Source organism: Leptosomus discolor, chromosome 19, assembly GCF_034619465.1.
Source record: "Leptosomus discolor isolate bLepDis1 chromosome 19, bLepDis1.hap2, whole genome shotgun sequence".
Taxonomy (NCBI): domain Eukaryota; kingdom Metazoa; phylum Chordata; class Aves; order Leptosomiformes; family Leptosomidae; genus Leptosomus; species Leptosomus discolor.
Window position 1 is genome coordinate 8,361,507 of NC_141409.1, and position 27,015 is coordinate 8,388,521.

The window sequence follows — 27,015 nt, forward strand, 5'->3', positions numbered from 1 at the left end:
CAACAGAAGAGGGACTGAGTCGTTATCAGAACAGCAGCTAGATTAAGCAGAAGTACAACCTATCAAACCATTGATATTTATACATATATAAAAGGATAAAAACAATTCAAATTCAAGTAACTTTAGTTTTTAAGTTATGTTATATACAGGGGTTTTTTTTTGTACTGGGAGAACTAAGGGCAAGTGTTTAACAAAAGGATTTAAAAAAGCCACAGTCCAGTTTATTATCACTGTTTCCTAAATAATTTGGCAAGCATTAAATAATCAGATATACCCTAGATAAAAAGTGCATCAGCATGGTTAACTTTCACCTATTTATTTATAGAAGTCAAGGCTCCGCAGAACGGTTACAGCAAACAAACAGCAGAGCCGCAACACGGAGGATCAGAGCTGTCTATAAGGGTTTATTTGTACAGTGAGAGGTGAGAAGGGACAGACCCACAGCGGCAAAGGAGCCGAGATGCTGCTCAGCCCATGGCTCCAAAATTGTTTTTAATCAAGAAGTTCAACTTGACAAACCAGCCTCTATCGCTCGCACGTCACCCAGGCAGGCAGCCTCGGAGGCGGCGCTGCTGCCGGGCGCGAGGAGGGGTTTCTACAAAGCTGGCTCTTTTTTTCCCACGCACACACTCCTGTGTGTCGCACCGTCTCACAACATCCCTCAGTGAAAGACGGTTTTGTTCCCAAGCAGGTTACGAGGTTCCACGTTCAGTAACGCAGCACGGGTCAGTCTCGAGCCAAAAGGCCCAGCTAGTTCTGTGTTCGACCGCTGTCAGCACCAGCGACCCGGCAGCGCGCAAGAGCCCTGCGAGAAGCTACACCCACGGGGTTTTCTTCCTCGCCCCCTCGCAGCCAGAGGTTGGCGTAAGCCCCCAAACATGAGTTTACATCCAAGAGTTCCAATTCTTAGTCGGAACGGTTTTTAGCATTTCTAATAGTTTTCTGCACGCGTCACAGAGAACGAACCGTGCCGGCTCTCATTTCTGTTAGGAAGGACAACAATGCTCTTTACACCTAAATTCATACAGTCGGGCCAGGCCTTTCAGCGGTAGCGATGCACGGGGGCATTTCAAGAGGCGAACTTCTACGTGCATCAGCTGAGTGAACGGTACCTAACAGAGTCTTTCATGGCTGGAGATAGGACATGTGCATTCATCTCTTCTACAGAAAACCTTCTGAAATAGAGCTCTTAAAACAACCGTGGCAGCAAACCAGTAGCATAAAAGGTGAACAGGCCTATGCAAACCTACTCAGAGATTTTCTGAAGTGATTTGTACACATCTGGAAAAAAAAAACAAAAAAAAAAGGCAAAACAAGATAGACATTACTGTTCTTTTTTGTGCTAGGGTTTCCTAACACCCTCTGACCGGAGGTACCACCGTAAACTCCACAAACAGCCCTCACATGGGCACCTGCGGGAGGACACAGACCTAGCTGGGCTGCCACGAGGACTACGATCAGGAGGGCGATGCAGCACACGACTTACCTGTCCTATTTGTCTCAGGTTCGGCAGCAGAGCCCTGACAAGACAGGCTTCAGCTGACGGGAAAAGCTCGCCAGCTGCCAAGAGGCTTTTCACGGAGCCTTCAGCAGTTCCCAGGCAGAGCTGCCGCCAGCTCACGGCGCTGGCACAACCCGGCCAGGCAGGTGCCCCCGAGCCAGAACCGACTCTGCTGGCTGGAAGGGTCCCAGATAGGCTCAGAGGTGCTGTGACTGCTCCCTCCCTGCGTGCAACTAACCTTTAGGGGTACCGGCTGCTCAGGCTTGTTTCTAAGAAGAGGAAAGAACTACTAAAGTTTGTAAATCTTTAGTATTTACAGTGTCATTTGCATGACTGTCATAGCTGCTGTTTCAAGGACTGAATAAAGTCACTTCTACTGATATATTAAAAATCAAATGACAAATTTGCAGCTTGCAAGAAAGTTTGTCTTTTCACCCCATCCCCAAGCCTTTATACTGCTACTGGGACATTTTATGGAAAATTCTCTTTTAGCTTTTCTTTTTGCCAGACAATTAAGAAATAAAAAAGGTAAATATTATGGTTCCTTTACATTCGATATTCACAGATACATTTGATTTTGTTCCTGAAGTCCAACAAAATTAATGGAAAAGCTTAAAACGATCTGAAAAACCTCCACTGTCGGCTGCAACCGTATCAACCTCCGCTCCCAGCGCAGACTGCGTTTCGACCATCATTCAGCATCTTCCTATAATTCACATAATACCATTAACACTCTAATATGATTTTCTGGCTGGTATTGCAATACTGCTGCAATATTCCCTCCAGAAGGGTAAATTAAAGACAAACTTTCGCTAGTTCAGTTGGCAGGACTGAGTCCCAGCCCACCCAGAGATAGACCGTGCTTCCCCTCCCATCCGACCTGCTGCTTTGCTCGTGAAGAGGTGACCTGCTGTGATGTTCTGCTGATGTGAACCACGCTGGGCAGCTGAGGGCAGGGGAGCCACGCTTGGGATTTAAGACTGATTCAGATGCCACACGGGCTTCGCTGTTTCCAGCAGCCTGCCCCTCTGAACACCACATTTTCCAGCAGAGTAATAACGCTGCTTTCAACTCGTGCCCCACACAAAGCAGTCTATCTCCCTGGGAAAGAATGCAGGGATGAGAGCTGGGATCTCCCATCTGTGCTTCCTGCCTTGTTCTGAATATGAAGTAAGGAGAACGGACGATCCACATTCCTCTTTCAGAGGTTAATAAAAACCGACAGAGGGGCTGAGCTTTTTGCACTCTTTTGCATCTCAACTGACCCTGTGTTTGCCAACACCAACAGAAAACTACCATAGTATGGCAAAATAAAACAAGACCCCAGACTTTCATCTGCAGCAGACAAGGCACTCCACTGTTTAATACTGAATCCGAGACAGTGAACTGATCAAGTCACAGTGTTTGTTTACAGACACTCCTACTCCTCTCTTCCTACTGTCCATAAAACCCACTGAGAACGGTCCAGTTTTCTTTTGAATTGGATGAGGCAGCTTGTTTCACACCAAGAACTCTAAGGTCTAGGAAACACAGCAATAATCTGAAGGATTAAGTGACTGAAAAAACCACAAATTATTTAACAGTGGACTTCGGACACATCCTGATTTGAAACAGGACTAAACCTTTTCATTTCTCGGTGTATTGCATTACCAGGTATTCATTATTCTAGCATATATTTCCCCTGTAGCACTGCTTGCTTACACAATACACCTGTTTGTGAGGAGTTAGAAGCAACAATGAAACAGAAGATCGTGGAGTCTAAACTCTCAATGTCTCCATTAAATTAGGATTAATTAGATTAAACCATGAATCATGGTCATCTGAAATAACTGTATTTCATCCAAAATGGCAAATACACCCAAAAGACCATTTTCTGAAATGTATCAAGGTGAAAAAGAATAGAGGACCTTTCTTAATGTCAAAGTTTTTACTGATTTATCAAGGACCACAGAGCACTGTGTAGACAGGTTTTGGCAAGGTCTGTCCTTCGCCTTCTGAACACGCTAACTACACGATGACCAGGTTTCAATCCAAAAGGTCCACAGAACACATTAGGCTCTGAAAGCTACCACAGAGACACAAACCAGCCGTCTAAATATTTCCTACGTAACATCCCACTGAACCGGCTGGGGACAACAGCTGACCTGTGAACGTGTCAGAGATGCCACCTGGATATCTGAGGAGAGCCCGTGATCCCAAACGGCTTTGTGTCTCCTGCACTAAGCTGGGCGTGCAATGGCAGCGACAGTCGAACAAGCGCTGTCTAGGAAAGGCTGCGTTTCCCCTCTAGCTTTACAGTCTCCACACTGTCCTCCTCTGATCAATAAAGAGCACGTTTTGCAGTACAGCAAGCCATATTAGTCCACGTACGAGATAATGCACTTGGTGGCATTGTACAGACTTTTTAAAGGCTCTATCTGCGACACAGAGCAGTTTCAGGTACGGCTATCTCTGTGAAAGCAAATAAAGTGATAATAATAGTATTAAATATAAGTCATAGCACCTTTGGCATTTTTGTCCAAATAGACTTCAACATACGATGTAGGGACATAGCCCTCCTCATCTTCGTTCCTTCGGATTCGTGTCCACCCATCACCTTTGTCTTCTTCTATTACATAGAGCATTTCTCCTTCTGCTACAGAAATTGTTCCTTCATTCTGACCTGAAAGACACAGCAACACGGAGTTTAGGCTGTCCTGCACGATGGGAACCACAGATGCAGTGGGGGGTGCTCAGGGCACACTCGGACCACGTGCTGACGCAACCTTCATGGCATCACTAGCAGCAAGAGACAACAGTGTGTACACAAAGAACCACATGAATGTGATCCTGACATCGCCTCTTTTCTTGCAGAGTTCCTGCTTAACAGGAGATAAATCACTGTCTTAGTGCCTCTCTACAAAACAGAATCATGCCAGAGCCTCCCTTGCCCTTTCTTTGTCTGTTTTTGCACTGCAGGGGTTAAGTGAAGGTTTCCCACTTGTCCTTGGCACATGAACTAAACCAAACAGTAAGTAAAATGAGAGCAGAGTGTGAGTGATACCTTCAAACGTATAGAGCGCTTTACATGTTCCTATGGTGGGTAGTGGTTCTTCATCATCAAATTCATCATCAAAATCCGTCGCAGGTACTTTCATCTCAGTCTCCTGACTTTGCTCTTCTGTGTAACTGCCATCTGGGCTGCTCAAGAGAGGAAAATACACAGCAACTATAGCAACCAGCCTCAGGAGCTAAGAGAAAGACTTGGTTACCAGACACTTAAGGCAAGGTCAGCAACTGCAGCTGGAGCAGCTCAGCAATTCCAAAGCACGCTCAGAGCTGTCTGTGAGCACTAGCAGTTGGGATGGGCGAGACCAGTCATTTTTCCCATCCAAAGTTGTAAAAAAAAAAAAAAAAAGCATCTACCTCACTCACCTTCACAGCAGGGAGTGCAGGGGCTAATACACATTTCACTATATTCAGAACAGCAGCTCTGAAAGTTGGGATCTCGCACATGCTAAAATCAGTACGCAAAGCTCTGCACGGAGCGCCTGCCTTCAGTCTGGTTACAGAGTGAGCTTCTGAGCGCTGCACAGCTACAGTTTTCCTGGCTAAAAAGCCAAGGAAAGAGGGTCCAGTTATCCGTTTGAACAGGACTGCTCTGTACAGATACTGTACCTCTCCCGGTCCTGGGCACAGCTGTTCACTGCTGAAGTGTTCTGGGCTTCGTACAGTCCGCTCTGCCGCCGGGCCTGCTCGGTCCGCGTGGGTAACCTGCCCTCCACCTCAGCCAGCCAGCCCTGTGAGGGGAAAGCAGCGTCAGGCATCTCTCATGCTTCGACTTGCAAGGGGATATAGGTTGCTTTTACTCTGCAGTGTCGTATTTGACATTCAGACTATGGAACTAAAACCGCTTTGTAAGCATATTTAAACTTTCCTTTGGGTTGCAGTTGTCAGGGGGAATAGATTCTGTACTTTTAAGTGTATATTAAGTCTATTGGTCTTGCCAAAAAGCACACTTATTGAAAATTTGATTCTTTTTTGACACCGGGTGCTGAAAACCCGGTGACCCAAGAGAAGCAGTTAACAACAGCTGTTGGGAGATGCTGCCGCTCTGGACACGATAAAGTAAAGACATGTGGCAGCTTATAGCAGTCTCAAGAACACCAGAAACACAGCAATCTCAGGGACTGCTGAATGCCAGAGGACTAAAGCTGGGGAGAACGGAAGACCCAGTGATTTTTCAAAGGGGTAAGAAAGCAATGGATGGTAAAGCCAACAACTGTAAGAAATCTAAAATTAATGGGCTGTACCTATTTATGTACACAGCGCAACTTCCACAGTGAAGTCTTTTCTCAGCCCTGTAATCCTTCTCATGTAATTATAATGGCTTCATATGTTCCAAATACGCCTTATGCTCTTGAAATCTTGCATCTCTAAGCAGCTTCCTGTTAATGGCAGACTACTCCTTAAAACGTATTTTACCTGATGGCTTCTGTCCTCCTGTTAGACTATAAATGGTGCTTTGTGTTTATGTTCCTCCAATTTTCCTCAGACATCTGTAACGTGACGCTTCAAATTATTTAATTAATTAAATAAGCATCTGAACCCCTCGGGGCAGTCCAGAGAGCGTTTCTCTCTTATCCTCCACTTAGCACAACTTGTTTTCCGTGGCAAATCAAACAGCAGGACTGTTGGCTGACAGTCACAAGAGATGGCACATACTGATGTTACACAAACAGGCTCAAAGATCTCAATTAACGCAAGTGCTTAAGTAGCACTTACCCATACAGCGTAAGAAAATGCATCGATACATCTGGAAAAGCAATGAAGCATCTGCTTAGAACTGAGCATACGCTGAGCTACTTTTCACTGAAATGTCTCTTCCCATACCTCAAACTTCTGAACTTCTAATCGTAACTTTTCAATGTTCTGTCCGAGTTCTGATAATCTGTGGTCCACACTCGCTGCATCTCCCATCTGTGGGTTCTTGATATACACATCTTTCATTTTCGTTAAGGCATCTCTGAGAGACACAGAAGAAAAATAAAACATGTAAGTGGGGTGTGGCTGCGGGCAAATGCCTTCCTCCAAACGAGGGCAAATAAAGGAAAATAAACTGCCTCTTCTTTACTCTGTGGTTCAAGCCTCATGTGTTACAAAGGTGACTGAGAACATGCAGAGAGGGGCTTTTGCCCTGTATAGAACCAGCCGCTAAAAATCAACAGCAAACTCACTTGCCAGCAGGGAATTTACACTGTCAGAGATGGGGAAAAAAGTGAGTGGCACCTTTACCTACATGACAGACACTGTACACAAGCCAAACTCTTCAAGCCCTACGTTAAAAGGAGCTCCTCACTCTACAGGCAGCTGAGGGTTCTTCACGTGAGCGGGGCTGGCAGGAGGAGCCTCACCAGTGGATGGTGAGGCTGCACAGCAGATGGGCTGTGTCGGTAGTACAAGCACACAACATATTTAGACCAAACGATTCAAGCTCCATGTGCCTCGCTTGAAGAATCCTAGCAGAAAAATGACTGAATTCTCGGACAATGGCCTTTTGCGAGGCAAAAGGAGGAATTTGTAATTGACTTTTAGCCTGACACATTCTTTTATTTAGTACTAAAATATCTACTTGGTAACCCTGGGGAAAAAAATAATAATAAAAAGACTCAAATCTCGCAAACATTGCAACGAATGACAGCTTCAACTTTCTGGATGAATATTATCTCAGCTTTTGGGGCACAGACAAACAGTTGCATCATTATTATCCACCATGGGCTGAAATCCAGTTAAGAAACTGGGACAAAGAGCTGGACATGGACGTTATTAATAATAAAAATGGAGCGCGAACCAGAAATTCTCACCCTGCCTGCTGCAGTTTGTCTTTTGCAACCCAAATAATCTGTAAGATATTAATTCCACACCGCTCAAAGCAAAGCTAAATCCAGACTGTTTGCATTCGTCACAGCACAGCAAGATGGACCTCAGGCCACCTAACGCGACCCTCCGTCCTGTTAAGTTATACAGCATTTTTACCAGACTCTTTCTGGGGGGCGTGTTTCGTATCCACCCAATGCCAAAGGCCTCGAGTTTCAGAGATGTTCATTACAAGGCCTGCTGCAAGGCCGAGATTAACGTCGTACGTGCCCTCACGAGCTCCCTTAGGAAAGCCGGCGGAGCTCTCGCCGACAGCAGCGTGCTGCCTTTGACCCGAGTCAAGTCGAAGCTGAACTTGCAGAAACAAGTTATCTGCAGGACGGTGGAGCTTAGCGAAGGGTGGACTTAGGAGCTGATTTCCTGTATTACTGGCACAGCTATTCAGCTTTTCTCTAGGCATTAGTTGGGGGGGGGAGAAAGGTTAATGTGAGTCCCACGACTCAAGTTAAAACTCTTTATGTTTTAGAGTTTCCCACCAAACTCTTGACAATTGCAATCCTGTGCCTGCCTTTGCTTTGTGCGTACAGAAAATGGGAAAACGTGTGGGTGGTAAGGAACTGGGACTGCTCTGTGGTTGAAGTCCTAAGGGACAATATTGCAAACAAATGAGTCACAATTTTTTTTTTTTTTTTAAACTCTTACTCAACTACTGATGCAACTTCCTCAATCATATCCTATCTTTATTTCAATAACTTAATTCTACTCTGATTTCATATCAGATTTTAACATTGGGTTACCTCAGAATCAAGACAGAGCAGAAAGGAAAATCTGTACAGAGACAAACGTGAGTTACCACAGAGGAAAAATACCCAAAGCAATAACCACGTGCAGTTTTCCTTTCTTGTTCATGATATAAATCAAAGATGAAAGTTTGGGTTACTAGACAAAATAAAGAGGTTCTTCAAAGCAAGCCCAGAAGATGTGGGCACATCTGTACAAACGCAAAGCAGTATTTAGGGACAGACTGGTACCAGAGAGGCCAAGTCTGGAAATTCTTCAGGGAAGAGAAGTTCTGTCTCTTACAAACATAACATGCTGAATCTTTAATGCAACTGCAGAATGTGAACAAACACAAAGCAACAAATACAGGCTGCCAGAATCAATAAAAAGTGTGTAACTAAAATAGCTTTATTCTCAACTAGAATGATAAATGCAGCCCGGTAGAAAAAGCATCCACAAAAGCACAGGAGTCATTATCTTTCTGCTTCCAAGAAATGTAAGCTACAGATCAGAGAGTCTTAAGACACACATCAATCAATCAGCACTTTTCACGATGTTTTCATGCTCATAACAGCCTCTCTCACTGGGATCTACCCATGCCCATCGTACAGTCACAGGCACTCTGCTTAGTGCCAAGAGGTCTACGATTGTACCTTTGACTGAGGCTGTATTTACACCCTGTCCTCTCCTGAAAAACACCTTCAGGAACAGCTCGCATCACGAAATAAGCTTAGTGTGTCTAACTGTAACCTTTGTTTGGCTCACGATCAAACCCCTGCTCTCCTGTGAAGGCCCAAGAAAGCGGCTCTACAAAGGAGGAAAAATTGTCTCCAATTGCTACGCTTAGATCATTCCCATCCTCATACCAGGATCTTCTCACGATTCCAAAGGCAGAACAGACATTACACTGAGGTGGGAGAACGGAACAAACAGAAAGCCAGCTTTTGCCCCAGCTCTGATCTACATCAGCCAAAATGAAATTTCGGAATCTGAGTTGTGGAGAGCCTCTCATCTCTCAGGTGCTTTTAGCCATATGTAAACTCTGGTGGATCTTTTCTTAGAACAGCATGTTAAACAAACCTAGAACTTGTTCTTATTTGCTCTTTCTTATATTTTAGTTGTTTCTGTTCTATATGAGACTACCTATTTCATTTTTCATTGGAGAGGTTTGACATACCTTTGATCCATCTCCTTCTGAATGTCTTTGTTTAGTTCATCGACCTTTTGCTGAAGTTTCTTTCTTCTTTGCTCAGGTGGGAGGTTGCTGAAGTCTTCTGGCCCTGCTCCCTGCACAGAGTGGAATGAAGAGGGAAAAAAAAACAAGGAAAAAAAATAATCAGAGCCTGAAAGAATTCTTCAGGATTGCATTTTGAGAACAGCTTACAAAAATCTGTGCAAAATCGCAATGGTCTGAAGCATTGTTATTGTTGGTACTGACAGTTATTGGTCCCTCAATGGTTCCACCTCATCCTCAAGGAATCTGGATGCCTTAGAAATGATCCCAGGACCACATCCCGCTTCCATAGCAAATGGCTAACGGGAGAACACCAACTAAAGAATGCCTGAATTCAACAGCAAAGCTGAGAAACTATTTCTATCCATGGTTATCATCAGATTTTATTTCACAGAGTTCCATTCTTATGGAAAGCTCCTCTGCCCTGCCGTCCTCTATTCTGCTACAGACAGTATCCCCATAAAATCAGTTGCTAGCTTCTACTCCTGTGTCACAATCGCACTTCTCACGTACACTACTAGTTGCTGGCTTGCTCTGCATCGCCTGAGTGTTGGTCCAATACAGTTAATTTACGCCAGGGCTCTCCCGAACACACTAAGGTAAGAAAAGTGCTTCCTCTGGGGCTCTGCAATTTAAAAACATGCTGCTTGCTTTCCAGGATAGACATTTCATGTCAAAGTCTCTCAATTTTTTCCCCTCTCACTTGTACTAGCATAAAAATCAGGAGTTATATCAAAGCCATAGAATCAATCCATTTGAAATCATAACTGAAGAAAACATTCGAAGACCACAGTGGTTACCTTTGTGTGATTCTGCTTGAAAGCCCCTTTTCTGCCTTCAAACTGCTATGCCTCTTCTTTTGCCTCAATTTGATACAGCAGATAGATGACACAAAATACATCCACACTGTTTTCTTCAAAGTACCACCTATTTTTCTCTTGCAAGAAGGCAAGGGGGACAGTTTGGGTTGGCTACACTGAACACACATCAATGCTAATTAGTTGCACCATAAAGGAATGAGGTTCTTGAATATCATCTTGAATTTGTACAGGTTTTTCTTGTCCTGGTTTCTGCTCACTCCACGTCTCATTTCTAAAGGTGAATATCAGAGTAAGAAGGGTAAAAACCACAAAGCTGAGTAACCAAATTCAACGGCCCATCAGCATACTGAAAGCTTGTGAGCAGAGTTGCAACATTAGTCTTACTAAAATGCCAAATCTCTCTCTCAGAGGAGTGTGATTTAGTGGATATGCTGCCACAAAAGCTGCCCGTTAGACCCTTCAACTCTACACTGAATGTGCTCCAAGACAGTGCGCTCTTTCTTCTGCAACTGCAGAGCAGGCTGTTTAGAAAGAAAGTGTGTGGGTGTCAGAGGGATGGAGAACGCCACAGACAGGTCATCTTCTCCTCTGGTCTAGCCATTTCAAGATAATAGAACAGGCAAATCTAATGAAATCGCTGCCATATTGAGTTTCCGTAAAAGACAGCAGATGTGTCTAGTTACACCTTGATCATCTGTGCAATGATACGCTTAAATTTCCATCTCATGATACGATGAGAAAGCGAACTTAAGACAAATGAAGGAAACAACTAAGTAAGTTACACTGATTCTGCAACTTTACCCGCAGGAAGTCCTAGCAGTGCTTACGTTACTCGTTGCGCATGGTACAGGAGAGATCTATTTTAATTCATTTTATAATGATAATATTTTCCTTGATAGTAACTCCCGTATCACATTAGACACGAGAGTGATTCAATACATTTTATGGTTAATCTACACACTAAAGCCATACATAGCTTTCTAAGCCAAAGCATCTGGAGGTAGCTTTGTGAATAAACAAGCAGCTACAGGACTACGTAATGTTCTTCTCAGTTCTCAGCAGAAGAGACAGACATGCTTGAAAATATCCCCAGTTATACATTAGAGAATGCAATAGACGTACTCAAACGAATTTGGAAAAGCATCTTCTTTGCGATTCTTCAACTTCACTCAAAAGCTCTAGGCTGGACTATATTCAGTATCTTTGTTCACAATGCTTCAGACCAAAGCATTAGTGTTGCATAGAAATGCATGCCTGAGACTAGGAGGTGATCTCACTCAGACTTTATTCCATGCTCAATGATTTCCCATCACAACAGAAGCTGCAGTTCCTCCTCCAAAAGGAAGAATCAAGGAGCAAATTTTCCATGTGCTGGGCACGTTATATGCTCTCAAGCAAAACCACACCTGGGTTATCTCTCAAGTACTGAACATTGCCTACGTTTTTAGAAATGTTCCAGCAGTGAAGTGGGGGGTAAATCTCTGCTGGGTTTGATGTGCTATCACAGGACCAGCAGAGCCAGCGCTCACTAGATTTCCTTGCATAAAGACACTGGGATTTAGGATGCAAATTGTCCCAAGATGAAGGACTACAGAGACCGTGTTAGGACCAGTTTCTGGGCTGAAGCAACACATAGGGAGAGCATGAGAATTATCAGCCCCAGTTTCGGCTCTTGTACAGCCAGGATGTGAGAGGAAATTACAAACAAGCCGATTTCCTCTGCCTGAGGTGAACATGGGTCTCAGTCCTCTCTGCATGTCTTTGATTCATGCAATTCTTGGGGAAAGGCCAGGTCAGCCATTTATTTTGGGTGGATCTATTTCTACATACCAAGGCTTAGCTCAGCTACACGACACACTAGCACCGTGACCGGGAAAACAACAAATGGAAATCCCCGGTATAAATGTGTTGGACTACCAGGCCAGTGGCTCGGCAACAGCCAAAAGAACAAGGTTTGCAAGTAAACTAGATACTTCCATCTTTTCTCAGACCTACCACAGGTCTTCAGTGAGAAGCAGGGCGGCTAACGGAGCTCAAGCAAGTCACTGTGTTGACCAACCAGTAGCAGGACCTGTAACCTCCAGAGCTACATCGGGTAGCTTTCGAGGCCTACACATTTCCCCCGAATAAGCTGCTCTGAACGGAACAGGTCCAGAATGACATATCCAAGAACAGTATGTGTGTAGGGGAAAGAGAGCACCTAAAGGCATCAACTGGTGAGGAATAAGAAAACTGTCAAGCTAATGCAGTTAAGGCGCTACTGCAAATCCTCCGAAGCTCTCTGCAACTGCAATCAGTCATTCGTGTCTCTTGCATGAAGTGGGTCAGCAAACCAGTCACATTCTCCTTGTGACTGGACTCTTGAAGGACAAAGGAATGTAGACAAGCTGCCAGGAACATACCAAAGGTGTGGAGTATCTCGAGCAATACAGTACCTTGTGTATGAAGTTCCAGCACAGAATTTGCTTTCCCAAATACGTTCATCCCTTCCCTTTCCAACTCAGTAACATATTATCTTACCGTAGTTCAAGAAACCTTCCCAGCTGCATCCAGATAGAATTTAGGATTTGTATGTACGTATATCTCTTCATTTGCAAATTCAAATCAGACTGAGTTAACCTTGTTGGTTAAGGTTTACAGAACTTTAATTAATATCATTATTAGTTATTCTGAAGGACTACATAGGGCTGTAAAATGTAGGTGACAATGATGCAGATTTCCATAATACCTGGACATGGAAAGCAAACTTTGCAGCTATGTTACACAAAAAGACATGCATTTCTCTCTGGAAAAGGTCCAGCAAGCACAGAGACTTTTTTTTTCTCCTTTAAATGTTTTAATGTATACTTATTTATTACTCGATACTGGTTTTCTACATTTTCATAGCCCTAGATTGTAAAGGTGAAAACTAAACTATATATTAGAGTTAATTTTTTAGCAGCTTATTAGAAAGACTGAATTCTGATCACCTCTATTAGACTCCAGACCTGTGTATTCAGAGTTATCTGATAAATATCAAAAAAAGCAAACACAAAGAAGAAACAAATTTAACAGTTAATTTCGGTGTCATGTCATATGTGGCACAGTGCACATTAAAACACACACAGAAAATTGTGATTAAAACACAGGACAGGCATGCTGTAAATGTGCTTACCAGCTTGAGAGAAAGCTTCATGTAAAAATTGGAGAGATACAGGGTGGGGGGAGAAAGAGAAAAAACAACAGTGCATCAGTAGAAGAGGAACTTTTTCAGACTGACGTTACAATAAAATGACACGCAATCCCCTTGCTGTTGGAAGGCAAAATGGGTAACACTAACAGGTCTGTGCAAAAGTTCACAAGACGGGCCAGCGTTATCAGTCGGCTGCCGCTTCCTCACCAGAAACAGAAACGGGCAAGTGTTGCACCTCTACCCACGTGCTTTAGCCCTGCGGGTGAACATCTGGCCTGGGTTGCCTCCTTCACAGCAGCTACAACAGCAGCAGTGATTTTTCTCCTCACAGTGACATCTCTGAACTGGGAAAAAAACCTCAGAGCTTGCAAACGCATGCGAGTCACTGTAGATCAAAAACGTGCTGAAACGCAGTCACGAGCATCAACCACTTTATGCAAAAGCTTAAGAGAAAGCGGGGCAACACCTACCCAAAACTCAGTGAAGAGGTAAGGTACAGCACTCGGCCTCCAGTGGCAAAAAGCACCATGGGATCTCCAGTGGTTTCCTAGCTCTCAGGCCTCTGTCCAAAGGACAGCCTCCCTGAACTACCCCTGCTGATTGTGTACAGTGCTGTCTGGGCAGCCACGTAAAGTCATTTAATGTTCCTGAACAAGTCAAAAGCAAATACTCACTCTCAAACGTACTTTGGCCATACAGGCAGACAAGGTCATGACCAAGGAGGAGGAGGGGGGGGTGAAAAAAAAAAAAAATCTCTTCTCTTTACACCAAATTGGTTCTATGACAGCTTGGTAAGACATTATTCAAGCTCCTTAAACAATACACATGATCTAATTCTTCAAAGGTTACCACGTTTCCTGGTACAGAGCCAAAACATTATCTTGTAGTTACTCTGGGAAAGTAAGACTAAAAAGAAGTGCATGCTCAGAGAGCCTACCCAGCAGCATGGTTTGCCTCTGCCCTACATCACTTGCACATACAGCTCTCAACAGCACTGGAGGGCCTCAGGAACTCCCAGGTGATCAAATGTGCCCAACCACCAAAATTACCAAAGCCTCTTCCAGTGTTGCAAGACGTTATGACAGCCGTAATTCAGAAGGTTTTCCAAGAGCTAGGGACGCTAACAGTGCTACAGGGCTCTTCTGTTCTGTGCCAAGGAGCACAAGTTAGCTGCTGTTCAGGATATAAAAATCAGATTTTAAAGGGAGAATCAAAACTGCACCCAGCCTCCTCCAGTGCTGTCCTACCAGCTCTTTGGGGACAGTTGTGAAATGCCCAAACCATGCAACAAGCTCGCAAGTGCAAAAATGCACGCCCTGGGTGTTAAAGACAGCTGAAAGTTGGAAAAAATGCCTCTCCAGGCAATGATCTGTATCGTGAGACTTCGGAACCTCTTCCCATTCAAGAGTTCTCCATGATTTTACTACCAACAGCTCGCAGGTATGGTGCTCTCAAACAGAAGCTCCATTTTTAGCAAAAGCACGGTTCTTTAGGATTGGATTTAAAAATCCAGGTGGCCACACACCTGCGACGTTTTTGACAACATGATTTTAAGAAATACCCATTTTTGAAAAATAACAATTACTGTCAGTTACCAGAATTTGTACAGCAATACTTGCCAACCACTCAAGGAAAATATATGGCCTTGAAATAAATAATGAAATATTCCATTTGAACTGATGCCTTCAGTGACAACGCAGCAGTTAAACTTCCCTCTGAAGTTCAGAGCATTAGGAAGTAAACACATGATATATAATCACAGGGCAACAAAGAAATTCACTCTCAGCTGAGAGGCCATTTAAAAAATAAAGGCAAAACAAACCAAATCCATTTGAGAGAATCATCATACAGGAAGGACAAAGAATGAGCTAAAGTACGCTGCTGAAGAAATTCAGCATAGGCAGCTTTTGTTTGCATAATAGCTTTAGCACTCCTGTGAACTTTAGCATAGACATGATCAGCACAACTGGAGATCCTTGTACATATATACAGACAAGACTCATGGTGCAGAATAAATATTTACCTATGAAGCACTCTATAAAAGGCACAAATGTATGCTACATGCGCTAGTTTCTACACACTACTTACTCTAAAGGCACTACACTACTGCGAAGAATCATCTGCATCAAGACTATTCTTTTGCTGTAAATTCAGCAAGTTTGAAAGGGATTACAGACACCGTATGCCAAATTCTTATGCTGTTAAGTATGACAAAAATAGAGAACTTATTAATAGCATTTCCAAATAGTACATCAGGGATTGTTATAACCAGTACAAATAAAGCAGATCATAGACTGGAAACAATGAAATGCTGAAATAAGTCATGTTCAGTTTTCCATTTCTGGAATGTATTGATAATTTTACATGACAGTGATTCAGTTTCTACACACAAATATAAGCAGACTGAAAATAAATCTGCATTAAACACTAAGTAACTACTTTTATCCATTCTGTTGGGTTTGCACAGCTAGAAACTTGCTCGCAGCTCCTGGGAAAACAGGGATAATTTTTTCCCCAAAATGACCAAATAAGTTACATTTCTTCAACACGAGCAAATCTGTTTCAAGCTGTCAATTTAAAACAAGTCTAGCTTAGTCTTGCGGGGAAAAAATGAAGAGCCTAAGAGCCACAAGCTTCAATAACACATGAGAGAGCATGAAGGCCAGCAAGTCCATGTGTTATTGGACAGTCACGGACACTAACCTCACTTACAGAAAACAGGGTTGAAATAAACCACTGGACTTCCATACAACCAAGAGGTGATCTTCTTTCTTAGTGGTCCTGTAACGATCTCCCCACACTCTGCTTTATCCAGGTATCGGGTTTAGAGGTCACATATCCTGATTCCATGAACTATCATCATTACAGAAAGTTCAGGGAAGCTTCAAGAAGCTCGAGGGAGTGCTCCACGACCAAGGCACAGAACGTGTCACTGCACTGCAGTAAACCAGGGGTTGGCTCATCATGCTCAAGACTGCACTCGTAAGATAATTTAGAATAAATGCATGGAACCTGTTTGTAGTACTTACTCTGAATTTCACAGGTCCAGCTACTTTAATGGTGCCAATTTCAGCATTTCCAGGACTAGCAGACATATCTTCCCTGCACATGACACGGTAAGCTGCAACTTGCCCCTCACCAAATTTTCCTTTTTATCTTTCAAAAAGCACATTTCCACAGCACACTCTAACGGCGTTGTAAGTGGGGTTAGCGACTGTGTAGCAACGGTATGGGCTGATCACACCATACACAGACTTACAACATATTCCCTAGCCTCAATGGCACACGTGGGTGTCCCTAAAGTCCTCTTCATGAGTTCTTTGTGAATATACAGAGACTGTGTCTGCTGGCGAGTCAGCGAGAGAAAACAAATCCGTTACAGTGGAGACGAGCACGGCACCTCTACGTTTACTGCTTCTACAGCAAAAGGCAGCTTGGCGTTTAACTAGCCTCGAAGTGCAAAGTGGAAGCTTCCCAGAAACTAGGCGAGTATTAAGAGTTTAGCATTCTCACAGAAATCAGAAAATTTCATATTTTTAAATGCTAGCTTAATCACACAAGGCCAGAAAACATCTCTCTGTGCTAGAATAAACCACGGCTTTAATGACCCCACCCGCCAAAAAGTCCTGTCTTGGCACAGATTTACACACTTACGCCAGAACAACAAGTATTCCCAGGGGCAGGGAACAGAGCAGGTACGGGAGAGGGTGGTTTGTTTTGTTTGCTGTTTCTGCATGCTCACAGAACAACCAAGTACTGATCACCCAGGCAGGCCAACAGCTAAGCGTCAAGGGAGACGACTACACAGTATGTCACAGAGGCAAGAGGGGATGGTAAGGGAAAACATTAACCGGTGCAATGGAAATAAAAATCACATTGTAATGAAGTCAACAACTTCCACTGAAAAAGAAACCACAAAAGTCCCTCCATGTGCCTTTTGGAACCGTCTGGAGGGTGGAACTTGGGTAATGACAGTAATATCTGTGTCCCAGCTCCCAGACCCAGCCTCTCTGCTTAATCACAACCCAGTCTCCAAGGTAAGAGAAAAGGCAAGTCCGCAAAACGCCACACAGCGTAATTCAAAGGTGTAAGTTCTACCCCTGGATTTTGTTAGTTGAGAAGTATTGCTCTTTAAATAAAGGTGCTGATGTTACTGCTGCCATAGCAATAAAACAAAAGAACACAAAATGAATATCAACCAGCAGAATAACGAGTTTCCTTTGTCCTCAAAATGGAATTAGAAAAAGCAGAGCAAGCATAAACGAAATTATGACTTATGTAAGTGGTTCCTCCTTTTTTGTACTCTTCTGGCTTTAACTTCCCTAAAGAGACAGAGTTGATTTCAAGCGTTACACTACTTTCATACTGCCTTTTTGAAGAGTTATTAGAAGCAGCACTCAAAAACTGTGCAAAAGAGACGTTTTTCCCCTCCTTTTATAGGTCTGATCCATGATAAGTGCTGTAAGAGTTTTACGGTATTCTCTACCACGGACATTTCTGCTGTTGGGGCTAGAAGAAAAACTTTGAGGAAAATAAAAAAAATGTGATTACAAAACCATAGACACTGACAAGAGTCAGTACTTTTTAATTTTTTTTTTAAAAACAGACTAGGATTTCATGTTGGCAGTGACCACTGACAGTGGTATTGGCACCTCTACATTAACCTTGCATCTGTTGTAAATTGTTCAGGCATCTGCTTCCTTCCATGAAAACAAGATTCATTGGATTTTTGGTTTGGAAACAAAATTAAAACCAGACTGGGCACAGGACATATCATTACTAATTATATAATTCATTTTAACAGTCACCAGTGACTTTTCCGCTTTAGTTTCGTAATTTCTCTTTCCAAATGCAACATAAGATGCTAAACCAAAACTTCATAAGGAAATTACTAAAACACACTGCCTCTCCAGACATGTTCTGATAGCAAAGATTTCATGGAGGAATTGTATGGGAATCCATTCACTCACTCATGTTTCAAGGATCAATTACAGTGTGCAGTTCTGCTGGTGGTATTTATCCTGTTACGGTCCAGGTATCTACTGGACTTGTTCACATTAAGTGGCACCTTTTCATGCACTTCTTCCTTAAGCCACTGCAAAAGAGGAACATGGTCCTGTTTCCTCTGAAATAAACAAATTGTTACACTGGCTTTTGTAGGAGTTAACAGCTCAGTTTACCAACAAAGCCAGGAAGGACCTGCTTGTCGATTTGGTTGAATACTCTAAAATAATACTTAAAATCCCTTGTGGTCACCTTTACTGCAAGGTGTCCGGCTGGAGCGGAATTTTGCCTCTGAACAAAACCAGCAGCGTGGAGACAATATTCAGAGCAAATGAAATCAGGTAGGGTCCAAGGACAAACACCCGTTGCATGGTGCTGTCCTGCTGGCTCGCTGCACGGCCTTTCCAAAAGTTGCTTCACTGATGTATCACTGACCAAATGTTCTTCTGCATAGAGGAGAGTTTCCCTCTACATCCTCCTAATTTCTTTGGTAACATCACAATCCGGAACTTGTAACATTACTGCTCAGGCTCCTGCGCAAAATTCAGATGCTTTTGGATTTGATAGGGGGTGGAAAAAATTGAGAAAAGGAAATCTTATAAAACTTCATATGGTAAAAGCAGAATTAGCTTTATTATCTGGCTGTACTGAATACAAAAGGGGGTCATATCAACCACACCAGATGAAACAAATGCCAACTGCTCATTTTTCATCTGATAAATTAAGAGGATTTGGGGGTGGTTCTCGATTTATTTTTCACCTGGTTAGAATTATTTTATTTTTGAAAGTCACGTGGCACTTTCATGATCTCTTTTAGTCTGGCCATTTGCATAACACAAATCACCAAGGACCTACGAAATGTGAACTTGACAAGTTTTCAAATCAGACTGAGCAAGCTGCCAGAGCTCTGCAGCCTCTCCTGCTCCATGCTTCTAGCTGAACCACGCGGCCTGAATTCACCGCTCTGGAAAAAGAGACGATGATCCGAACACTGGCCTCCAGCTCTGCGGGTGAGTCAAGCAGGAAAAGTATTTACACACAAACATCCTGGTAGCTAACAGGGGAAGGAAATGAAATAGAAGGAGAACACAGTGAAAGGTTTAAATGAAGATTTAGCAATAGCCTTCCCCTGCATATTTTTAATGAATGTGTCAGCAGAAATTTAAGGGATTCCAGAGAAGGCTATAGGAAATTGTTGTCGTTATTTCACCTTTCACACAAACCACTTGAATCCTACGAATTCTGTGCACGATGTTGGTTTTGTTTGGACTTCTCAGATAGGTAACAGGTAAAATAATGGCTTTTCTCCAGGGAATATTAAAAGCAATTAGTCATAATTGCTTATACAGCCAAATACTCACTAAAGAATTTGTACATTCGAAATACCAACTTGTGAAGTGCCGAGGGAACTACAAACTAGTATTTTTGAACCAAGCCACAAATATCCAGCACTATTTTCAATATTTCAGTATTGTGAATGGCATTATTGGAGCACTAGATCCCGACACAAACCCTCACCTGCAGCAGTGCCTTACTCTCCCAAGTGTCTCACTGCTACCCCGGCTGAAGACGACTGCCAGATGCCCACCCGCTGCAGCGGTGCCACCAAGACAGCCGCTGCCCAGCACGTCCTCCAGCTCTGCTGCTGCAGAAGCAGAATTGAAAGACTGTCTCCCCCCACTAAAGCCACTGAGAAAAGATGCTCTGAGCCAAACTGCGACTGAGGGAAGGAGGCACATGTACAGAACCTGCCTTTGGAAACTTCCCACTTCCTCAGCGAAAAGCACCAAAATGTGGGGGTTTTGGGTTCTTAATGTCCCATTAAATGGCAATTCCCTAGCAAAGAACTGAAAACCAGTCTGTATAAAACGTCTCTTTTTTGTTAAAATATACTGTCTGTAACCAGATGAGACAAAAATATTGTTTACAGCACTGTTCTCAATTCTCTATAACTAACCACTGAAGTTCCCCACTGAAATCATCTCTACTTTTATGCAACTCCAGCCCTCAGCCCTAAATGTCAGCGCAGTCCCTGGAGCGGAATTTAGGCTTTTTAAAGTAGTCACTTCCTCGTCGTTACAGTCTGCTCTAAAAATCCTTTTAAAATACTGAACACTTGTGTCTCCTTCCTGTAATTTTTATAGGAGGAAATAATTCTAAAGACCTTAACCTAGGGGCCAAAGCCATGCCACGCCAGCAATTTTTCAGCACAACTGTGCCACGTGCAAGCTCCTGGGAAGATAAAAAAAAATCTTTTTGTTTGAAAAATGGAAAATTTCATCTCCAAGACATGTCATTTTACATAGTACTTACGAAAACCATCAGTGAGTGCATTTAATTCAACACAAACACTTCAACATCAGTTTACCAATATCACCACAGGTGCCACCAGCCCGGGGAACAGAAAGGCTGACCTGGGAAAACTCAGGCCATGGTTCCTACTCTACCAGCCGCAATGGAGACAGGGATGCTGAACTTGTAACCGTGGTGATGTGTCACAAAATGCTGATCCAGTTTGATCTAGCCCCGGGTGAATCCCCAAGGTCAGCCACAGAGGCTTTCAGCTGCTTTGCACCATGCCAGCATTAACCAGCACCTACCACTGCACTTCAGGTGCTGGCAGGGGAAAAACCCAAACCCTAATCCCTCAGAGCCTCTCACCTATGTTTTGAAGCTTGCATACTAGACTGATAAAGCTTCTGCACACAGAATATAATTTTAAACTCTGTGCATCAGAGCACTGGGAAGCGAAAGTCAGTTCAGAAAGAAATAAAGTCTGTGGACTTAATGGGAAATGCCCAGAAAGAGACGTTCTGGCCTACAATTCTGCATGACGTAGGGAAAGCTGCAAGGACCAAGCATGGAACTTGAAGTTTTTGTTCCCAGTTTTGCTATGGTTCATCGCAAAGTTCAGCAGACTCTCAGTTCATGTCCTTCCTCCATAGCTTGCGAGAATGGCAGTTATTACTGGCTATTACAAATCGTTTTTCAACTTGGTATTTTTGCAAAGATATTTAATTGACATTTAAAGTGTCAGGAACAAAAACTGCGGGAAAAAATCCCAACATTTAAAATTAATTAGAAAAAAAGTTAAAGAGCATGGCATTATTTCAATTTTTCTATGGATGCTTCAAAAACTGTATAACCCACATTGTCTGCTCGGGGACGCCCAAAGGCAGACAGGATAAACTTGTTGGGGAGCAGGATTTCTGAGGCTCTCTACAGGAATCAAATCAAACCTTCCTATCTTTTTGAAGCTTCATGCTACAAGATGCAGCTAAGGTCCTCGAGACGTGTCAGCCCCAAATACTTAGAGCCAACTGTAAGCAAGGCAGCCCTGGTTTAAAGCACACATGTACCCTTATAAACAACTTTATTACCACCTAGAATCAGTTAATCTTTCACATCTCACCAGTTTTCTTGAGACTCAGACTAACTAAGCAGGCTAACGCTGCAGCACTTGAAGCATGAGCTGAGGCCGAGTCTCTGGAACAGAAGTTGCACACAGAAGTGTACTTCGCCATGAAATACAGGGGAGCCATCTTCCTGCTACTACAGCGAGAGGTGTCAGATCATTTCAGGGAAATGCCTGAACTTGTACCAACTGAGATCAGAAGAATTATCTTCCAGAATCCCACTTCATTTACTCTCCTCCTCCTGACAGACATTGAGCTGAATCCACCCTTCAGAAAGGAAAACTTCTCACATTAAGGTATCCAACGTGCAGCATCAGGACCAGAGTGAACCTCTGAATGGTGTTCCCCCAAACCTACTCTGCCACAGACATCCGCAGGGTTACTAAATTAACGACTTTGACTTCTACATGAGTATTACTTAGTGTTCAGCTCTTCCTTCTATGTTTTAGACAATCCCTCCTCCCCAAATGGGTCATTGCCAACAGCAACTCTACTTTTTGTGGTTTCATCGTGGGGTTTTTGACTACAGATGGCTTTATAGGTTGGGGTTCCTTGGATTTGTCTGCATGTTATGATAAAACACAATGGATTCATTCACAAAACAAAACAAGTTTTTACATAACAGAACGTGCAATAAAAGCGCAAGAAAGAAAGAAAAGAGAAAGAAAGAAAGAGAGAGAGAGAGGTATCCAGAGGAGAACTTACCCCGCGCTTTAGGCTCCTGAAGCAGTGGATTTTGGGTTTGGAGGTCATGAACTCGTTGAAGCGATGGGAGAGGGGTTCCTTTTGCTGCTTGGGAGACTGGGGGCCGTTGGGAACAGCAGAGGGTGAGGCGGAGGCAGGGGGAGGAGGAGGGGGCTGATGGGGGGATGTTAAAAGGGACATAAGCTACGTATAAGAGATGGAGAAGTGACAGAATAAAAACCAAAATAAAAAGATAAAACACAAAACGAAAATAAGCATCAAAACCAATATTTGAAATCCAGAGGAAAAAAAAAAACAATTAAATAATTAAATATTAAAGGCCATGGTTCAAAAGAGGGGGAAAGGCAGTATTTAAGAGTTGTGTTAAATGAAGAATGTGATAAATGGAAGTTTTAGTAAGTGATGCAACAGAAGAGTAACGCAAAAGTATTTTGACAGGAAGCTCATGCAGACTCTTCCATGCAGCGCTATCCCCATAAATTGCCCTGTTCTCGCTCTGTGGACAGCTCGGAATAATGCATATGGATAGAGCTTTCAAATACCTGAATTTAAATGGATCAGATAAGGAAGGTACCTTAGTGCCCAGTAGCGTTTCTATTATCTGGAAAACAACAAACCACATTCCTTCCTGCTTTCAAATCATACCTCGGTAACGTGCATCACACTTCACTTTTACAAATTATTCTACGAATTTGCTCAGGAGTTAGTCCTGTTTTGGTTTTGTTTCTCCTGGCTACACTGATGTAAGCACCAGACAGCCAAGTTCTCTTATACCAGCACCACAGGAATGACCCATTTTGAACGGGTAGATTTTTTGACTCTAATTAGAAGTGGTTTGGCAAGAGAGCAAGAGTGAGATCAAAACAATTAAGCTAGTCTGGGCTTCCACCGGTGTTACTGAAAACTGAGTCAGTCCAGCCACCCTGACACATTCTGGTAACCCCAGATAGATGCTGCCATGCATTATGGTGTAAAATATGACAGTGAAATGAGAGAGGTTTAATGGATACATAAGTTAATATGGTCTTTTTAAAAGTCAACTGCTCAGTTAGTTATGCTCCGTTAGTTGTGCTTAAGAAGAATGAATCGCAGCAATTCCTTGTTCCCAGCCACCCAACTGCTGACCCCAGTGCACAGACTGAAAAGATAACGCAAACGAAAAGCCGAGGAGAGTTTTAGAAGTGTCAAAACAGTAACGCCACATTAAAGCTTCCCAAAAGTAACAATGTTAGTTTGCACACATGGCACTAGGTAAGCGGTACACGATTCCTTCTCCGAGTTAGGAACAGAAATGGACCATGGCAGAGACATGACAACTAAAGTTAAATTAATATAAAAATTGCAACATAATTAAAGAAATTATACAGGCAAAAAAAATTAAAGATATAAAGAAACTTAAGTAACCAAAGACTACAACAAAACACCACATTAAGACATCAGTTATTAACTTTCTGAATCTAAAGTTATTTTTTAAAAACTGTAATTGCCAGGATTACTAGACAAGACAGAGGTTATTGACTACACACATACTAGCACCAAGCTCAAGTTTGCAAGTCAGTACCTTATTTTTCTTGATGAATGGCCATAACTTGCCCTTGGATTTGCCACCAAACTTCGGCTCGGACTTCCCATCCCCTCTGGAGTTGGAAAGGCTGGATTCTGAGACAGTCCGCTTCATCGGCTGCGTGAAATCCTCAAAGTCGATATCTCCCGGGGGCTCGAACCCAGATTTAAAGGCTTCTATTACCAGCTGCGAATCCTGGAACGGGACAGATCGAGTACAAGCATAAACATCTCGGGTAAGGGCTGTCATCAATTGGTGGCGTAGAAAAACAGTACAAGGACAAGAAAGTTCGTCTATGCAAGAACCAGCCCTTACAGTGACCAGTCTCATTGCTGGGATGAAACACCCTTCCCAAGCCCAGGATTAAACACAAGTCTCTCCATCTTCTGCTCCAAGATCAGGGCATTTTTCTTAAACCTATTTTCACTACCATGATGTGCTTTAAAAACAAACAAACAAAAAACCACACCGAGACACAGCACAGAACCCTAGGAAAACAAGGCACTAATGTGTAAAATTTAATACTCCCAGATATAAGTGATAAATGCATTTACGACCACAACAACCACGCCACACACAAAGGTTTCCAATCTACGTCAGTCAGAATGTATCACAACTGGGAACATAAATGGCCACGATCTCACTTTCATAATAGATCTCTAAGTAAACAATCTATGGAAATAAAGCAGGTGAGCTTTAGTCTCAAATAGCCCTTTATTCCTGTTACGAAACTCTAGCCCATTTTGCACAGGTATCACTGAGACCAGTCACTACTCAAAATACCAACAGATAAAAAGCAGAGGACTACGGTCTAATTAAAAAAATACACAACTATCTTTAAAGCATAGGTCATCGCAGTTAACTAAAGATGATGTTAGGAAGAGTAAACTCAAGTCTCCTCACTCCAGCCTTCCACTGAGCTGCACAGCCCCCAAGTCAGACCACAGCCTAGCAATGTTTTCATTCTCTTTGTTTCGTTGCCAACACAAATATCAAAATTCTGATACAAACATCTTTTAAAGGCTTTTTCCCGTCTACTGGTGAAAATGACTAAGAACTTTACTGACTAGAAAAGCAATCATACTTCAGTAACTGAACAGATAAGTGACTCATTTAAGGTACAGAATTGCTGGGCATGCAGCTGTGAGCAAACTAGCGGAAAATCCCAATAAATACCCGTATATGAAGGAGCTCTTGAGTGACCACACTGCCACAAGTTGCTAAGTTGGTGCTTGTGAACTCAGCTACAGTAAAAGGCAGCCGTTGCTCTCGGGAGCTTTACCTAACAACTCGGCAGTCCAAGGTCATGCAAGTAGCTGACACCTCTGTGCAGGCACTGGCTGGGAAATCCACGTGCAGTCACTGAAGCCACATTCCCTTTTGGCACTAGTAGGAGTGCCAGATGCAAGACAGCCACACACTGGCTGTATACTGTGTGCAATAAAAATGCTTTTTTTTGTGTGAGCAACATCAATATCTAGCATTTTTCCCAGTCAGGTCTACACAAGCTCAAATTCAGACCTCAGCTTGCCAATGCATTTAAACCTAACGGACTCTGAAAAATTTTATTTTAACACATTTTTCATTTACTTGACTTCTTGTAAGAGAGCTTTTTATGTTATACTGTTCTAACAATTTTCTTCTAAGATCACTAGAGAAACTGTACACAGCACACAAATATTTTATTAGTCTCTAGAGAGGAGCCCCTCGATCCTGTTAGGTAAAAAAGATGAACTTGTTGCTTTCAACGCACTTTACAGATTCTGCTTATGTCCATAGGTAAAACACTATTCATGAGAAATCTAGTGGAATACAAACCTATCCAGAGGCCAGGCCCAACTGAGCAAAACACAGCTATAGGAAAAACTTTGCAAAAGACTTCACGGGATTGTGAAGAAAATTATGGTTTAAGATCCTCAATCTATCAGGTGCATTGTGAAACTCCTACAAAACTTCTAGGGAGGTAGAACAACACTTTCCATATTCTCATCCTGGTTTGACATTAAAATTTCCTGAGATCGAAATATTTGAAGAGATTTTTAATAATAGTCACGAAGGCATCATGAAGAAAGACCATAAACACACGCAAGGTTACATTAAACACTCTATCGGTATTTTATCCTATGCATGGAGCTTTTCATTTTTTCCTCTTAATTTTACAGTGTTTCTTCCATTTAGTCAAAACATCCTTCCGCTACAACGGAGCTAAAAATAACCAGCATGCTCCATATATCACAGAGATAATGTCATAACAGGAACTCCAAAGTCCATAACAAATTAATTTTATCTGCTGCTAGAGTCTTCTGAAGCAAATTCTGCACAGGTTCACCTAGCAGTCACTACAGCTTACCCTTGCAACACGACCTCTGTATCGTCTGAGTTGTCAGAAAGGACACGGAAAAGAAGCATATTTACAATTGCATTAGAAACACAGGGCTGACCAGTATTCCCAGCTCAATCCAGACAGTTTCTATTGCTATCAGTGGGAATTCTATACACTTCAGCAAGGGCATAAAGCAATCCCATTCACACAGTTGCAAATCTAGTAACTAAGCATGAAAGACTGGCTGTTTTGCAAGTGGGCATGAGGCAGAACTTCCTAATATTTAAGCTGCAGAAAATATAGAAAGTATTAAATCTGTCCCATATGTCATTCCCGTTCTTAACACCATTCAACAAAACAGGGGCCCTGGAAGAAAAGTGATCTCCCAGAATCCTGCTAGCATCCACAGAGGGAGGGAAAACAGATCTGGCTGTAGAAAGCAAGCCTGTCAGCAGTCTGTACTTCCACAGTTTCAAAGTCGCTATAGAAACACACCCTTCCTTGCTGTTGTACTATATAATACGATGCTAGAAACCATAGTGGTTCACACATACAGTAGGCACCCCACCTTCACACATCTATGGTTGTAAGAAATCTACCTGAAGCTGAAAATTGATGCTTAAAAAGCTCCAAGATACC

The 27,015-nt window shown here is 42.8% G+C and overlaps 1 protein-coding gene across 17 annotated transcripts in view; it reads right to left on the reverse strand.

Moving 5' to 3' along the window:
- Window positions 1-1,246: 1,246 nt before the first annotated feature.
- The window catches only part of FNBP1 (formin binding protein 1), a 57,602-nt gene continuing 31,833 nt past the window's right edge, over window positions 1,247-27,015 (reverse strand). For 2 of the 17 annotated variants that reach the window (XM_086475824.1, XM_086475809.1), the window contains 6 exons: window positions 24,051-24,248; window positions 9,315-9,424; window positions 6,374-6,506; window positions 5,159-5,280; window positions 4,545-4,684; window positions 3,985-4,163 (listed from right to left, as the gene is read on the reverse strand). In XM_086475824.1, coding sequence (XP_086331950.1) covers window positions 3,985-4,163; window positions 4,545-4,684; window positions 5,159-5,280; window positions 6,374-6,506; window positions 9,315-9,424; window positions 24,051-24,248 — 882 coding nt within the window. Of the gene's footprint in view, window positions 1,282-3,984; window positions 4,164-4,544; window positions 4,685-5,158; window positions 5,281-6,373; window positions 6,507-9,314; window positions 9,425-13,161; window positions 13,198-13,346; window positions 13,362-16,608; window positions 16,711-18,563; window positions 18,567-22,489; window positions 22,673-23,063; window positions 23,091-24,050; window positions 24,249-27,015 lie in introns of those variants that run through there. The other 15 variants (XM_086475810.1, XM_086475816.1, XM_086475813.1 and 12 more) reach the window with 15 other exon arrangements.